The following is a 17,740-nucleotide window of genomic DNA, read 5'->3' as shown; positions in this document are numbered from 1 at the left end:
AAATCTAAGCTGAAAAAGAGTGTGTCTAACATCCATGGAGACTGGACAGTCCAAAACCCCAGATTTTTCTTGTGCTTTATTGGATGATTAATGTCCTGCTTGGACAAAATAAAGGACTTATATATAAATACATTTCATAGACGTGTGTGTATATATATCTGTGTATATCAATGAATACTGGTTAGCAAAATGTCTGCAATGCTTCTGTGTTCCTAAAACTGATCTCACAGTTGCAGTAAGACAGTGAATTCTACCAAATACCTCCAAAAGTCACACAAAGCTATTTCATCCTTTGTTCTCTTAGTGTTTTAGAGGTATGTTCACAGGCCTTTTTGGACTGAAATTGTTCAGCTGCATTGCATGGAGGAGAGCAGTGCAAGAGAACAAAATAAATAACCTTAACATCCAGGGAAGCCCCCTACATCCAGAATGGTCCAGGGATATCAGAGGAAGCCTGTCTCTGTACTGACCAGTAAATGTGCCTAGAACACTTTAGGTATCTTATCTTTTGTTACCAGCAAAAAATTTTTTTATTCAGCTCTCTCCTCCTACATGGAATAAAATCAGCTCCTGTAGATCTCTGCAGCAGGAACCTCACTGTGAAAGCTGAAGAAGAGTTTCAACTCATTTGGCAGCCATTTGGTCAGTAGCTGGCACATGGTCAGTCCTTGCTAAGGGTTCTCATGTAATTATCACTGGCCATAAATGAGCAACTTTTACAGCTGAAGCTTTTTTGATGTATTCTTCACACTGCCTTTTTCATTTCTCTCTAAATATTAAGAAAAGCCACCTTTAAATTTAAATTTATGCATATAAGATGACCACATAAAACTTTGTTTCATCATATAGAAAGCATGGCAAAACTGCTTTTAGACTGGTTTTAAGTATATTTTTTTCAATGAATTATAATGTCACCTCTTTTGGGTTTTTTTTTGCATTAACACATTTTATTGAAAAACTATGTTTACTTGTTAGATTTGTTTTGGGTTTATTTTTTTGTTCGTTTGGTTGGTTTTTGGTTGGTTGGTTGGGTTTTTTTATGGGGTTTTTTTGGGGGTTTTTTTTGAGGGGCTTGAGGTTTGGTGTTTTTGGTTTTTTGGGGTTTTTTTTGTTTGGTTTTTTGGGGGTTTTTTTTGGGTTGTTTTTTTTTTTTACTTTTGATGCCTCCTTGCCTATTTTGAATTGTTTACCACTACCAGATCTACTTCTATCACCCTTTCTAGGGTTATTGTTGAATACTCTATGACTACTTCTAAATTCAAAAGGACTTTAGCCCTGAAATCCATCTCACTTGGTGATCAGGGAGAAGATAAAATTTTTGTGGGCCTAGGAATGCAAAAAGCACAATCCTCATGTTCTTTTTGAACATGAGGATTAAATACAAAGCTTTTCTTGCTTCTTTTTGTTTTGGTTTTTTTTTCTTCAATAATGTCACAGGAGCACATTGTCACTCTCTCCTGGTTTTATTGACAAAAATATTACTCAGATTCAAAATCAGCAGTATTACTTTAGCATGTAAAAAACTAACAGCATCATAGCAAAATATTTTACTATGCTATTATTCATCACAAAGATCTTTGCTGCCATGTTACAACTGAATACCAAGTGCCACATCCAATCTTTTTTTTAAACACATCCAGGGATGGTGACTCCACCACCTCCCTTGGCAGATAATTTCAGTACTTTATCACCCTTTTGTAAAAAGCTTTTTCCAACCTGTATTTCCCTTGGCGCAGCTTGAGACTGTGTCCTCTGGTTCTGTCAGTTGCCGCCTGGAGAAAGAGACCAACCCCCACCTGACCAACACCCACCTTTCAGGGAGCTGTAGAGAGTGATAAGGTCCCCTCTGAGTCTCCTTTTCTCCAGGCTAACACCCCCAGCTCCCTCAGCAGGGCACACTGCTGGCCCATGTTCAGTCAGCTGTTGAACAGCACCCCAGGTCCCTTTCTGCCTGGGCACTGTCCAGCCACACCATCCCCAGCCTGGAGCTTTGCAGGGAGTTATTGGGCCAAAATGCAGGGCTTGGCACTTGGACTTACTGAACTTCAGAAAGAGAGAACCAAAAGCTGATCAGTTTATGGTGGAGCAAGACATAAGGAACTCTGCTGAACACATCTGGAAATTTCTGCTTCTATCTGAACACATACATGTGTAAATGCAATTTGTCTGAGTATTGTTCTTGCACTTCAGCATGGAGACCAATTTTCATGTGTTTCTGCCTTTTTTAGGGTGAAGATGGTTTTCCAGGATTTAAAGGTGACATGGGTCTTAAAGGTGACCGGGTAAGCATTTATTCATAGCCTGTATAGTCTTAAAAGTTTAAATTCTGTTGTTTTGAAAGGATCACTGAAGTGAACAAATATATTTAAACCAAACATAAAATAAAGGCTAGTATTTTAAAATATTTTTATTCTCTGTGCATGAACAAATTCAATCCAGAGATATGGTTCTTCTGAATCAAAAATGGCACAATCATAAAGAGGAAGAGAATGTCAGTCTTGAATATCCTTTTCACTGAGCTTCTTTCCTATGGAATTGTCTTTCCCAGATTCCAAAATCTCCAGTATTTGCCTGAGGAAAAGTTATCTATCTAGGATAAAGATATTTCCATTCCTGCCCAGCATTTTGCATATCTCTGCCAAAATGCTGTTTATTTAGCCCAATGAGCAATTACTTCCTTTCTTAGGAAGTGTTGTGGAGGTTGTAAAAAAGCTTTACATGAGAGGCTCCTGGCCTGTATCTGTAGTGTGTATACATAAATAACTGTGAAGATGGTAGCTACATAAGTACTTAGATAAAGACAATTTTCTTCCTGTGGACTGCCAAGGTGCCTTCTCAAAAATTTAGGAAAGGAAAAATAAGAATACAGTTTCTTCAAGCAAGACAACTAGGGTCTAACACTCTGGAAGTGACACTCACTGCCTAATTTTTATATATTTGCATTTATATAATGAACTTAAGTAGTGATATTTTCCTAGTAGGAAACTGGACAGGGATTACCGCTACCTGATCTATTTGCAGATATCCCTGTGCAGTGCAGGAAGCCTGGATGACATTTAAATAGTTTCCAACCCAAACTGTTGTATGATTCTATTCCCTGTTTAGATTTACTGAAAATTTATTTTCAAGCAATTGTAGGTAATCTTTCCAATATATGCATGAATTTTGTTCCATATTTATAAGATGATGTGTTTTAGGGAGAAATTGGTCAGCCAGGCCCACGAGGAGAAGATGGCCCAGAAGGTCCCAAAGGTCGAGCAGGTCCATCTGGGGACCCAGGTGCTGCTGGTCCCGCTGGGGAAAAGGTCAGTAGCCAGAAATCAACATAAACATGCCATTGCCTCACAACATAGCTGGAATCCTTAACCTCCAGCACTGAAAAACAAGCCTTCAGATCTGCAAAATCTTTTTGTGACGCTACTGCAGCAGACCACTGGAGTTCCCATTTGATCAAGGATTGAGAATCTTCTCTTGTAAGTATGCAAAGAGGCATTGTAGTACTCCACCTGTAAATAAGGCAACTCCATTCTTATCCCAAATTATATACAGTGCATGCCAGCTGTGGAAAACACAATGCAAATAAAATAGCACACATCTTCTGTGGATACTTGGCCAGAATGGAATGGGTCAGAGAGGAATTCTTTGGTGCTGGTCCTGTGATATTTATTTTAGTGTAAAAACTGGAATAGTTGTTGTGAACTTTTAGGTCTGTTCACAATATTTGGAAAGTCTGTAAGAGCAGATATAAATGTCTTGTTCCCTTGTCTTCATATGATGTATTGAATGCAAAGGTACTTTTATTGCAAGGAAACTAATGGAATTACTACAGTAGTTCTTATTCTCTGTGTTCTGATTCCATGATAAGAAAACTCTATTTCCCAAGTAGGTATAAAGCTGGATTTTCTTGGTTAATGAAATCTCAAGTAGGGTGCCAAAAAAATTAGGAACATATCAGAAATGAGCTCATAATAAAATAAAAAAACTATATTCACAGTCACAACCTAGGCAACTGGCTCAAAAAATCAGGGACAAAACTTTCGCTGAATCTGGCAAGAGTTTGATGTGCTGTCATGTTGCAAAACATCTAGATTATTGCAATGCATGTGGCTTGTTTCAGGGTGGCAAATAACAAACAGCATAATAAGTAGTTTCTTAAATGTAAAAATTGTTCTCAGTAATGTCTCACCAGACACATGTGCTTACATGAATGTGATAATGCTCAACATATATATTAACACTGTATTTTTTACCAATAGACATTTTTGGGAAAATTTCCTTCCCCATGCAAGTGTCTCCTTCCTATTTATCTATGGTTACTGCAGAGTACCACATGATACTTTACTGTCATCTTTTCCATTGAGATCTTCTCTGGAATTTGACATTCTAAAACATAGAGAAATTCTTCCCCAGAGTTCCCATCTTTCAAAGTCTGAAACTGTTTCCCTTGCCTTTGAAAGTGGCAGACCATCACTCATCCTCTAGAGGTCTAAAGAGACCAACTCAATGGAGTAGGGCACTTTATTTAATTTCTGGGAATGGTTGATGTCAGTGCTGATCAGTCTTTTCTGAACACAACGAGTTGGTAATGGTTGTTGACAAATCCATTGTCAGCAAATAATCGGTGGAGTATAATTTAACATAGTTTCAGTTTAGAACTATTCAAGAAAAGAATTGATTCTTCAAATGCCTATTCATGAAAGTCAGCCATCGCATAATATAAATTAAAAATAATTTCTTCTCACTTAAACCTATTAACACCCTGATTTTTTAGAGAATAATTATTGTTTAATGATCTCAACCACATGGAACTGCACAGCACTTCATGAAAGAAAAAACCTTTGAGGTATTGGTTTCTTTGGATTCATTATTTGGAGTAGGATTTTCGTTTAAGTTTGGGGCACTAAGCCCACTGGTGATTAATTATAAAAATGAGAAATTGATTTAATTTAATATTATATTCCATGGAGTATCTTCACTCTATGTTGTAGAAAAATTATTTTGTATAGAAACTTGCTGAAGCAAAAAGGAGGATACAGTAAAATTTAACACTGCCTTCTCTTTGCAGGGCAAGCTTGGCGTACCCGGACTGCCAGGATATCCAGGAAGACAAGGTCCAAAGGTGAGCTGGAAATTAACTGTATATTGAGTGTTTTGACACTGGTCACAATGGCACTTATTTAATTTCTGTGTTTGGGGAAGCAGGGTGTGGATATCAAAGAAGGGGCCATTTTTCTCATTTTCTTTTTTGACAATCATATTCTGAAGTAACATCTTGTACATACGACCCCTAGGTCAGGCTCTTTATGGAGCACTACCTCTTAACTCTTTTTAGTATAGTACCCTTTAGCATCTTCTCCTGAGCTGCATTGTGCCAGCATCACACTGGCATCCACTAAACAATTGCAAAAGAAGGAATTGCTGACATTCTTGAAAAATAATAGGCACTATATTGACTAAATGGATGCTGATAGTGATGGGAATTTTCAGTGTGGTGCAGGGATTCCATTTATGTGATTATTGCTTCTTCCATGGAATAAACCATATTTCTTTAAAACATATAATTTACAATTTTCCTCATGTTTTCCTTTAGCTTCTTTTAAGACAAACATGCAAAGCACAATCCTTAGTTGATTTTAAGGGCTTATATTTATCTTTCAGCTACTTTACATATTTGGATTACAATAAAAAACCACACGGGGGATTCTGGTTTAAAACATTTTTATGAAACAAATTTCTATCAAGTTCATCCTAACCCATCTTTAGGAAATGGGCATGTTAAATTAATTGCAGGATCTCTTTTCTGAGAATTAGAAAGAAAGAAGATGCAATAAAATCATAGTTCCACAGGCATTTCACTGTGTAGAGGAGTCTATTAGGGAGGCATTGTAGCTCCAGCCCTTCTCAAAGAATTCCCATCTGGGTAAATATCACAAGTAAAAGAATCCCTTACCACTTCTATACATCTGAACAATCAACCTGCAGTCAAATCCTCAGTTCTATTCTTCTTCTGATTTCTTTTTATTTCCAAATTTGAAATTATAGGGGGTTTTGGATGAAATACAGCTTCCTGACTAGCAAGGTGTTTTTATCACTTGCCCTATACTTAACCCTTTTTAGTCAAGTGAATGGACTGTCTGAAGAATCCTTATTCACTGAACACTGCATTAGTGAAAAATATTAAATCTATGGAAAGTACTTGTGAAAACTATTCACCTTGGAAGACATAGGGGTTTTGGCTTCAGTTTCTTAACTCAAAATGTCTGAGATTTTAGTCTCATTGTTCTGCTTTAGAACTGTCTTCTGAAAAATCTAAGATAAGAGTTTTACATTATTCAGTTCTAAGAACAAAAATGATGTAACATTTCAAATAAAAGTTGATTGATTCTTTTTTCAACAAGGACTTGATCAAGAACTACCTTTCATTTAATTTTTTTCACATTAAAATTGAATACAGTTCTCAAGCTGCATTCAGTGTTGCTCTTCCAATTTTTTTCTTGAATTTCCAAGAAAGACTAATGACACTAGAGACTTCTTTGGAAACTGAGTCACAGGCCAGTTCGAATTAACACGAGGGAGTGAGAAAAAAGCAACAGAAAAATATGTTAGCTATGTAAAGCAAATAGGAAATCTTGTCCTAGTATTATCAAGAAAGTTGATATCATTCTTTTTGTTGATACTTACTTGCTTTTTGTTAAGTTTTTTTATAAGATTTTTTAGAGTATATAGAGTTTTTTTAATCTGATAATTTTCAGTACACTTTTATTTTTCTCTAATCCAATCCCTCTTGATTTGAAACACAGTTTCAAAAACTACTGTACATGTAAGATATTTAGAAGCAAGTCATGACTACTTGTGCCCCATGATTTGGTCTGGATTTTTTCCAGCCTTTTAATGTTAAAGAGCATGCTTGGGCTTCACAGACTAGAATTTTTTGTTTTATTCTTATATAAAGTTATAACTAGTGAAGAATTAAGAAGAAAGAAAGGAGATGAAAGGAAAAGGAATATAAAAGGAAAGGGAAGGAAGAAAAGTATTACTTTTCTGCCACCAGTCAATGTCAGTAAGGGTTTCATTAGAATCTGTGTTAGTGAAGTTGTACTGCCTCTAAGTCTTTTACGGATAATTGGAATGGTTATGTAAAACAAGATTCATTAGAGGAAAAACAGAAGTAAGAACAAGAGAAAAAAAAGAAAAAAGTTCATTTCAAAGAGTACCAAGAAGTTATATTTTAGGTTTTTGTTATATGCATTTCATTTGCCACTAAGATGCTAACAACAAGTTGCACAGACATAGATGCATTGTGACAGCAGGGCTCTGGCTAGTGAATTTTAGTGGCTGACCAAACCCAACACGCCCTACATTTTCATCCCCAGTCAGTTAAAAGTATATTTTACCACGATTATTGCCTCTTTGATCACAAGTTCCTTATGAAAAATTAAAACCTTGGCAAGTAAAATGTCTGCTGGACCTCTCTGCCAGAATCAAAGAAGAAAATAGTACTCTTCCCATTGGACTGAGCAGTTAGCAGAAGAAAAGGGGAGGAAAGAAGGAGGAGGAATAGAGCTGGGAGCAGTTTAAAGTCAGATCATCTTATAAATTCTGCCTATGTATGAGTTGCATGGATCAGTTAAATGAAACTGTCCATTGTTTGGTTTACAGTGAGAAAAGAATTTGAAGTAATTAATTTACAGCTCAGTAAAGTGAGTAGAGTATGTGGCAAATCCTTACCATTTTTTGGAATTATTTTTGAAAATAATTATCTTATTGTGAGGCAACAAGTTTGTCTTCATTATGATACAGTTATTTCTAGTGGGCTGTTACTAATTATTGCTTTCCTGCTTTAAAAAAAGGTGAAGATTTAATGAATATTTTATTGTCTAATAAGATGACAAATAATGCCTATTATATACATTTTTTTTTTTAATGCTTTCTGGACTTGAGGCATTATGGTAAGTTTATCTACAGCTTTCATAAGCTTATTTACAGCTGTTGAAGTTGCAAGTTTGACATGTACAATGTACATGACTTTGGAGTTGTGCTTTATGTGCCTATAAAATGTTGGCTCTACCACTGTTTTGCTCTTGATACCCTCTGACATTTGCATTGATTTCTTACATAGGGCTCAACTGGTTTCCCAGGATTTCCAGGTGCCAATGGAGAGAAGGGTGCAAGGGTATGATAATTCATTCTTGCATAATGCTTTATTAGCTTCTAAAATTCAGTCCTGGAGGAAAAGACTGAAACCTAAGGATACAAGTTACTATCTAAAGAATGATAAAAACAGGCTCTTCACATTCAAGATGGACCTCTATCTTTATGCAAAACACGATATACTGAGGTGCACTATTTGCAATTCTTTAAGGTATTAATCTAAATATACAAGAACTTGCACTTTCTTGCTGCACATAGTGCCATGATTATATAATTTGAAAAAGAGAATAAAAATCACCTTTGCTGAAGGGCTTGGAGGTTTTTTTTTGGACAGTATAGCTGAGTGAGTTGGCAAGAACTATTTTCCTGTGTCCTATGAATTATCCTGCTACCATGCAATTTACCCTCAAGGAAATTCAACTTGTATTTCATAAATATTCTGACTTGCCACGAGGGGGGTTTTTTTAGGCTTAGCTTCAAAAAGGCAAAATATACCAGGCAAGATGAAGAATGTGTACTATTACATATATTTTAAAAAATGTAAAATTACGTCTTCTGCTGCTTTGTTTGTTTGAAGCAGGTGAGGGGAAATGTGTAATGCGTGTTCCTCAAACTATAACAATTAAAAATAGATTAGAAAGAAGATCACTGTGCTGTGGTCTCTAAAATTCAATTGAATATAGCAGGGTATGTTAGAAAGATGATGAAATTAAGAGATGAGTCAGAATTCATAGCTGATAGCAACATCAAGTCAAACAGGTATTATTATTATTATTATTATTAAAGCAGAAATTCATTATTTTAAGATTATATATATGAAATCCAATAGCATTTGCATTACTTATGTACAGTTTAAATTGTTCTTGTATCATTTTAGCTAAGAGAAAGATGCATTGTTATTTACAGGCACAAGCAACAAAGCAATGCTCAGTTCATGTTGTGAAAAAATGAGGCAACTGCTAATAAAGGCAGCAGATTGAAAAAAAATGCAAAATGATAGAATCAAACAGAAGGCTTAATATTATGAAAATCTTACTATATTGATCTGTTTTCAGGCATTCATAAAGCTTTAAGTTCAGCTGGGATATTAACCATGTAATTAATGCCATCAAACTGCTGGTACACTGGAATATTATGCTGATCATCAATGAGCCCATAACTGCAGGTTTTGTAATGAGAATCAGATATTATTGTTAGTCTTGCCTAAAGGGTTATCATGGTGTTTTATGCTGCCATGCATAAACATACTAAGAAAGACAGTCCCTGTCCTTGAGAAGATCACAGGCTGAGTAGCATTTCAAAAACAGCACATAAATTTTATTCTGGTAAGTGAAATAAAGCCAACAGTAAAAAAACAAACAAACAAACATACAAACAAAAAAACTGCCAAGAAAACAGATGAATGCATTTAATTCATTTCTGATAAAGGGGAGCTTTGTGCCAGGACATCTCTGATGATTTTTTGGTTGCTGGTTTGTTTACCTCACAGATTCAAAAGTACCAGCCATCAGGTTCCTTTCTCTACTTGAAAAATAATTTCTTTAATTTTAAGGTTCTTTGCATTACAATACACAGCAATTCTAGTGCAGAACCTAAAGAAAAAATCATGTTCAGCATGATTAAGAGATATATTAAAGCAAAAAGTAAGGACTGGTATTCTGGCAAGTTCTGAATCTTTGTCAAGTGTGCATAATTTTGGTAGGTATTACAGTGCCCATTTCTGTTATAAATGAAGAGGCTTGCCCTTTCTTTTCTCTATTAACCTGTGCGACTGTCCATGGGAACCCAGGAGCTCTGTTTTAAGGCTGTTCACAGCACCAAGTCCTTTAGACTACTACAGAGGGATTCTGTGCCACCTTCAATACCATTTTAATGTGATTTAAAATGTTCTAATGCCTCTGACAGAATCTGACTCAGGCAAATTTAGTGCATTTAGCCACAAGTACCAGTGAACTCAGAAAGATAACCAATTTTATCAAGGACCATGATTCTGTAAATTGAAATGCAAAGTAGATAGTTAAAGGTAAAATAACATTTAAACTTAAGAGAGTTGCTCTCTGCCTCCACTTCAGTAAAAAAACTTTATCTCACAAATAAAGTGCCTGCTAAGATGATTCCTGTGAACTTTTCTTTCCAGGGGTTGCATGGCAAACCAGGCCCCAGAGGACAGCGAGGACCAACAGTAAGTTCTTTTGATTTGCAATTTAGAAGGTTCCCTGTGTGAATTGCATTTACTATACTGTGACAAATTACTTTGATTAGATTATAATATCCAGAATTTATCATCAAGTGCATCTGTGTTAAATTGACAGGGTCCAAGAGGCTCAAGAGGTCCCAGAGGTCCCACTGGTAAACCAGGTCCAAAGGTAATTGTCAAGCACACTGTATAGATTGGCTACAGGCTGTTTCTTTTAAATAAATGTAAATCCTTGAACGTACTCTCTTTGCTTTCCAGGGCACTTCAGGCAATGATGGTCCTCCTGGCCCACCAGGCGAAAGGGTTTGTGAAAGCCATCTTTGTTTTTCCCACTATATAGGAGTGTGGTTTGTTTTATTTTCAGTTCTCCCTCTCATATCTCTGTGCTACTTTGACCAGGGTAACCCCTCAGTTCCAACGATGCTTTTCACAAAGTTATGAATGGGTGGCTGAAGTTTGCCGAAAGCTTCTTCCAGCTGTATCTCAGTTACACACAGGACACAGAGAGTACATACACACTTTGTGTTCCATCCATGTGCTTTGTATAGTTCCTGTGAATTACAGGTGTAGTCACAGCTTAGCCTCTTCAGAATTCCCCACCTGCTGCAGCTTACTGCCCGTTCATTGATTAGCAAACACTCAAGCCACTTCCAGAAGATCCAGAAGTAGCTGAGTTTTTTTGTTCTGGTCAGCTAAGAATTCCCTTCAACCTATTTTATGCATGCTTCAGGAATCCTATTGTTCTCTCTAAAACAAAATTTTCTGCTTGCTATCATCTTACCAATCAATACACAAATCCACTACACAGCTCATTGTACAGCACTATAAAGAAAAAAGAGTATTCATAAATCATTTTTGTAATGGCAGCACTTGAAAACCAAGTCAATTTAAGTGGATGAGCTTTCTGCCAAAGCATTTTTGCAAAGCCTAAACTTTTCTTTTGTAGTCATATTTCATTAAACTGCTAAACTTTTTCATACAGGAAGCCTAAAGCTCTTCTCCCAGTATCCACAGGAAGGTCCCAGTGTTCTGTAGGAGTGTTATTCTTCAGGAGGGAGCTCCTTGTGCATTTTCCCCAGCTCCATAATGCCACTTTTTTGGCATTAGCTAGGATGTGGGATGGAGAGAATGAGGCATAAACCAAGAAAGAAAATGTAGGTTGCTTTACACTGAGGAGGATCAGAGGCAGCCTACCAGAAGGGGAATAACAGATCCTTGTGGAACTTTTCTGACAGCTCCAGGAGTTTGCAAAGGAGAGAAGTTGTGGGGGTACTAAAACAATGAGCAGATTAATCCAAGATGAAGACATCCCTGGAGAGAAATTGTTAAAAGCAAAGAGATGAAGAATCATAAAGCAATATGTTTCTCATCACTTGTGTAATATAAGTGTGAGGTATCTATTTGCTTCCCAAGAGGGGTGTCAGCCAAAAAATAAAACAGTCATCTCTACTCCTCTGAGACTATTTCAGCTACCAAACATGAAAATAATAAATAATCTATCCTGTTAAAATGAAATTTAATAACAAGAATGAAAATGTAATTTTGATAGCACACTGTTAGTATTCTAGTGCTTTTTCTCACACAATCCATCAGTCCCCTGACTTGAAACCTGCAAGCCATATTGTGAATGAAAAGAAAAATGTAAAGTTTTTTCTTTAGAAAACCTCAAAACTTGAGAACAGGGGAAATTGTTGAGAAAGAAGGTGCCTTTAAATGTAAGACTTCAAGTTGTGTTCCTACAACCCAGTTTCTGAGACTGACCAATTTTATTCAAGTATTTTGTAGCTGAGTCAATTTTATTAGTTTTCCTCTATAAAGTTCCACTTTTTTTTTTTTGAAGCTTTGTGTTATACCCAGAAACAAATGAGGAAAGTTAATTTTCTCACAGATATGGTGTATTGAAAAACAACCCAAACCCCCATATGGAGTGTGTTATGAAGGTTTCAGAAAGAGACTTACACATCTTTTGAGAAAAAAAAAAAAATTATAGGTGGGCAGTAAAATCACAAAGATTTCTCCCTTTGTCCAGGACTTCTTAATTGATTCAGATTTAGCATTTCAGTGTAATAGAAGTCTGCTCTAGAATAAGATTAATTTAAGATCAAGCTCTCCCAGGCTGGGCACAAGGGATCCTCTCCCCAGCTACATTTGTGCACTGCTTTGCTCACTACAGGAGGCAGCTGTGCCCTGCAAGCCTGGGCTCTGAGGAATGAGGCTTATGGAACTCCCAGGAGCAAAAGGGTAGAATCATTTGGGAGATGTGGCCTCCTGCTTTGAGTCTTTTGCATCAAAGCATCATTTTTAACATATTTGGACAGCTGATGTCATAGCAAACCCACACATCATACACCAAATAGAATAGGATAAAGTCTTGCACATATGGCATGGGTACATAACTCAGCTGTGGAACCATGTGAATATCTATGATATAGGTATTTCCATGTCACCATACATGCATGTACATGTGCTTACAATGCGCTAAGTCAGTTGATCATCTTTAGCTGCATGAAAATTTTCTATCTCCATATATCTGTATATATACAAAACTCTAAAAATAAAATGTTCATATATTATGGGATTTTTCAACTATTTTTCATAATAGCAAACATGCTGTATTTAATCCCAGCTAACTCTGAAAAGTTTATTGTTTTTGGAATTTTTTACTGTTGTACTGGTTTGAAGTATTATCAGGGTTTAGGAATTGCCAAAGATGAATATTTGACTGAAAGTTAAAAAGATGACCAAAGTATTAAGTAAATCCCCTGTTTTATGCAACATGGAAGAACAGTGCTTCAAATTCACAGTGGGTTCCTACTTTATTATGCACAATTTTAGGGGTGAGATGCAAACATGGTTGAAATAAATAGTTTTCCTCATTTTTTTAACTGGGTTCCTACACAAGCACTATTGCTTTCAGGAGATCCCTCCAGAGTCTGTGCATGTGAACTGTGGCTACCAAGATTTATGACAGTGTGGCTGAGGCTTTATGCTTAAATCCAGACTTTACCTGCAGGGTTCCTATATTCTATAATTGAAACAAACTTTTCAATCCAGCTTGAGTAAACCTTCTCTTGTTTGTTTGCCTTTGATCCAGGGACCGCAAGGGCCTCAGGGACCTGTTGGATTCCCCGGACCAAAGGGACCTCCAGTAAGTATCTCTTCCATTAAGTTTGTGCAACAAAAGGAATTGTAGTTTTTGCAGAGTGCCTCTAAAGTAAATAGTTTAAAATTTATGTAAGGGGTGGTTTATGTATAGATTTAAAATGTTCTTGTTGAGCCTTAAGGGTTTAGGCTCACATTTTTAACATGGTCATTGGTGCAGCTCTGAAGACATTGAGAGTAATGCACCAAACTGCAGGTCTGGTATGTCCTGCCAGAGACCATGTGAGACGCTGAGTTCAGGCAAAATGCGACTTTGCTGCTGTATATTTTCTTTGAATGATTGATTCACTGAGGAAAGATGAAGAGGATGGAGGCATTCATTAGTAGCAGGAACATATAGAAGTAATAGCACATTTGAGCTGCCCCCTGAACCAGTCTTGGTGCTCTTCTGGTGTGCCTCTGCTCATGTGCAGTACAAAAGCAACAAATCACTTGTGATTTTTTTTTTCCTGCATGCATTTGTTACTTTTATTTCCAATTCCAAATCCTGAAATTTCATCAAGTACTTCTGAAATGCTTAGATTTTTGTTGAGTCATTAACCAAAGAAAAGTGGAAGTATAGGGACTTTCCATGATTTCTGAATTTATAGAAATCTATTTTGAACACGTTTGCATTTGGCAACAGTCATTCTCCAAGCAATTGTTAAGACACTATAGGACGGACACAAGGAAAAAATATTATTAAAATCCTAGTTAGCTCATATAGGAGCAGTTTCAAGTTATCAAAGACTAGTCTAGAAATAAACAGAGAGCAGAAATTCTGATAGCTAATTGCACACTTTTTTTGAGGATGGCTAAGAAATTGCTTGATTTATGTATTTTATAATTTCAGGGTCCACCTGGAAAAGATGGCTTGCCTGGGCACCCAGGACAGCGGGGTGAGACTGTAAGTAAATGCACTCTGCTGTGTTAGTGTTGTTCTAAAGGTCATGGTTATGTGATCAAAACGACAACAGGGAAAAGTGAAAGAGGCTGGCACAGAGAGGTTACATAACTGTACTTTTCTTATAGAAGGGGCAGGAGAAAGCTTTATTTGCTCCCTGATACAAGTGTGAGGTTATTCTTTGCTATGTCCAGTTAGTAACATCAGAATGAGATTAAATATTCAATACAAGTAAATGAGATTAATACCCAGATCTCTATTTAAATTGAGATTTTTCAGACAGTTACCATACAGTAGTTTTCTCCCTGAATGCCATGTACCAAAGAGAGTAGCATTAAAAAGAGTAGCATTTAAAACAGTCTTACTGATGATAAACAGCTAGAAAAATGAAAAGTCAAGACCTTTGGAAAGTAGGATCAGGAATGATTGAACCTATTAAAATAAAATAAAATTTTGAAACTACGTAACTCAACTAAGAATCACAATTAATAAATTATGGCATGAAAATTAAAAAAAATGCTATGTAATCCCTTTATTTGAATTATCTTTAAAAAACACACTATTTCTATGTGTCAGAATGTTACTCATATTCCATTATAAAATAAAAATTCCCACTGAGATTTTTCAGAGCTAGAGAAAGCCATAAATGAATTTATTGAGAAATTTTCTCAGCATGCAGAATGTGTTTTAGGCTCCAGCTTCACTGGAAATCTGTTAGTGACTGCTGAGTCACTTCCACTGCTGGAAGGAGAAGCACAGAGCTTGGAGTAACACATCCCTCTGAAATCTCTATTTTCTTCTGCTAGTATTGTAGCATTGTCACACTGTAATGCTGTGCAATGATAGTGGCTTTTTTGTGTATGAAACGTTATTGACTACTTCTTTGTTCTTTTCCTTTGCAATGATGCAAAGATGGTGTTGTGTACCATAAGGATCAATTGTTTACATTGTTCACAATGCAGATGCTCAAACTTGTTCTTTAGTCTGCTGTTAAAAAGTTACAATTTTCCCTGGATCTTTATTTCTTTTCAATTTCTTTTTGTCTCACCTCCACTTTAATGCCCTTCCAACTTAATAGTCCATCTGTGTCTCTTTAAAAAGCATTTTTATGTCAGGCTTTATGATTCATAATATACATATGTAAAAATGTATTTTCAGCTGTCTTTTAGCTGCATCACTTATGCATTCAAACTCATCTAATCAGGTTCTCGTAGAGAGATCTGTAAAACTGATGGCAATTTTTACTGCTGTACCACCTCAGAGAGATGGAAGAGGGATTAATCAGCATTTCATATCTGGGCATACACAGACAAAAAAGATTTCTCTTTTTTATTTTCTGAAGAGGAGGAATGTGTGACATGGAATTTCTCATTCACCTCTTCAGCACAGAGATGAATTTTGCCCTTTTATAACTTGTAAAGGGTAATGTAATATTCTGTCATTTTTTTTCACAGGGTTTTCAAGGAAAAACTGGTCCTCCTGGTCCTGGTGGTGTTGTTGGCCCTCAGGTACAAAATTTCATTTCATAGCTGACTTCATGAGACCAATGTTTAATGGCTACATTATGGATAAGGCAGTTGCTTTTGCTGTATTAAAAGGACCATATCCATGATTACATTAACTTTTGTAACAAAAGTTGCATAACAATATTAGAAAGCTATACTTAGTAATCATCAGTGATTCCACCAAAAAAAAGAAAATATTTGGGTTACCTTTCCGTTATGTTTTATGTTTTGATTTGCGTTTTTTATTGGTTTCCTGTCATTTCAGTTTTTTATGTGATTATGAAATTAGTGATTTACAGAAGTCAGAGACACATTTCTCCACCATTTGAGAAAGAGCAATGCTATGTGTGAATTTCTTGCCAGAGAAAAATTTTCAGTAACTTTTAGATTGTGGAGAGATAAATTATCAAAATTTCATTTGATTTAACCTTATTAATTTACAGCTTAATCAAGCATTTGGAGCTTATTTAGCTAATTCCCTCAGTGGAACTTTCCTGCTAGGGAATCTGAAGAGAGATCTTTCAACTCTTCTGCCTTACAATTCCTGTTATTCAGAAAAGCAGCAGTACAGAACTGTTTCAAGGCAAGAACAGTAGATGGATTTCTCTCCTGTGTCCTTTTTGTAACCTTCTCCCATACACGCTGTGCTTTAAAGCTTCAGTGCTTAAGGAACAAGGTCAAGATTTCACTCTTTGGAAGCTGCACAGACGTGTCTGCGGGCAAAATGCAATGCAAGATTTATTTTATAGGACAAAGATATTTTGTAAGTCAGCCTTGCCTGGAGGGAAGGTGAGGAATGTGCACTAACCAATGGCAGCACTGTTCGGTAACACAACAGCTGGATATTGAGAATCTGCTCCTCTCCACTTCCTCCCACACCCTCAAGACATTAAATAACTTCAGGTGACTGAAGTTGTGCTTTTGTGCCTAGGGTCCTACTGGTGAGACTGGACCAATTGGTGAAAGAGGCCATCCAGGTCCCCCTGGTCCCCCAGGTGAACAAGGCCTGCCAGGTGCTGCAGGAAAAGAAGGTGCTAAGGTATGGTGTGGCTTTGGGGAACAAACAGGAAGGGACAGAAGACTGACAGTGTGACATTTCAAATCATCATGAAGACATGCAGAATGAAATCAGAACATACAGTGTAAAATCATGATTGGCAGGTTTCACCCAGAAGGACTTGGAAGACTGGAGGATTCCAATTTTAGAACTGAGAGTGCTTCCACTGAAATAATGAGAATGTTCTCGAGCCAAAAATTAATATTTTTGTAATAAAAGCAAAAGAAAAAAATTTTTACATATAATATGCATTCAATATAATAATCATATTCAATATATCATACTTAGTAATGACATATTCACACCAAGGTAGAAAATTGTACATTGGCATTTAAAGTCAGATGTATAGTAGTCCATAAAAGGTAGAATTTCACTGAATAAATTTAATTCCTTGCTTAATTTTTGGCTGCCATTGGGGAACAAGAAAATATTACTTATCTAGTGTCTATGTAATTCTATTCAATTTTTGATTATAACTGGGTATCAAAAATTTTTATTGAATGTATCTTTAAACATATTTTGATGGCTTGTTGTGTTTTTCACTATTTTTATTCCATGACTGGTACTGTATTTTGTCAAAGTTCATTATAAATGTAACCACAGACTATTGTCCTGATAAAAGAATTAGTGGGTGACTAGATGGGGGCACAGTCTTTGTTTTCATTACTATAACTAGGATCTGGTAGTTCATTTTCTTCGCTCACTGTACACCTAATTTTTAAATATGTTTTTTAATCAAAATGTAATATGTTTCCCAGGGTGATCCAGGCCCTCAAGGCATTCCT

The 17,740-nt window shown here is 36.3% G+C and overlaps 1 protein-coding gene across 1 annotated transcript in view; it reads left to right on the top strand.

The window, feature by feature from the left end:
* The window catches only part of COL11A1 (collagen type XI alpha 1 chain), a 123,737-nt gene that overhangs the window by 67,424 nt on the left and 38,573 nt on the right, over positions 1-17,740 (top strand). The window contains 12 exon segments of the mRNA XM_031057870.1: positions 2,229-2,282; positions 3,198-3,305; positions 5,066-5,119; positions 8,120-8,173; positions 10,289-10,333; positions 10,464-10,517; positions 10,607-10,651; positions 13,443-13,496; positions 14,343-14,396; positions 15,848-15,901; positions 16,830-16,937; positions 17,714-17,737. Coding sequence (XP_030913730.1) covers positions 2,229-2,282; positions 3,198-3,305; positions 5,066-5,119; positions 8,120-8,173; positions 10,289-10,333; positions 10,464-10,517; positions 10,607-10,651; positions 13,443-13,496; positions 14,343-14,396; positions 15,848-15,901; positions 16,830-16,937; positions 17,714-17,737 — 708 coding nt within the window.

The sequence above is a fragment of the Geospiza fortis genome, unplaced genomic scaffold (assembly GCF_000277835.1).
Source record: "Geospiza fortis unplaced genomic scaffold, GeoFor_1.0 scaffold403, whole genome shotgun sequence".
NCBI classification, from domain to species: domain Eukaryota; kingdom Metazoa; phylum Chordata; class Aves; order Passeriformes; family Thraupidae; genus Geospiza; species Geospiza fortis.
Note: the sequence above shows the minus strand (reverse complement) of the source record. Positions and strands in the feature narration are given on the sequence as shown.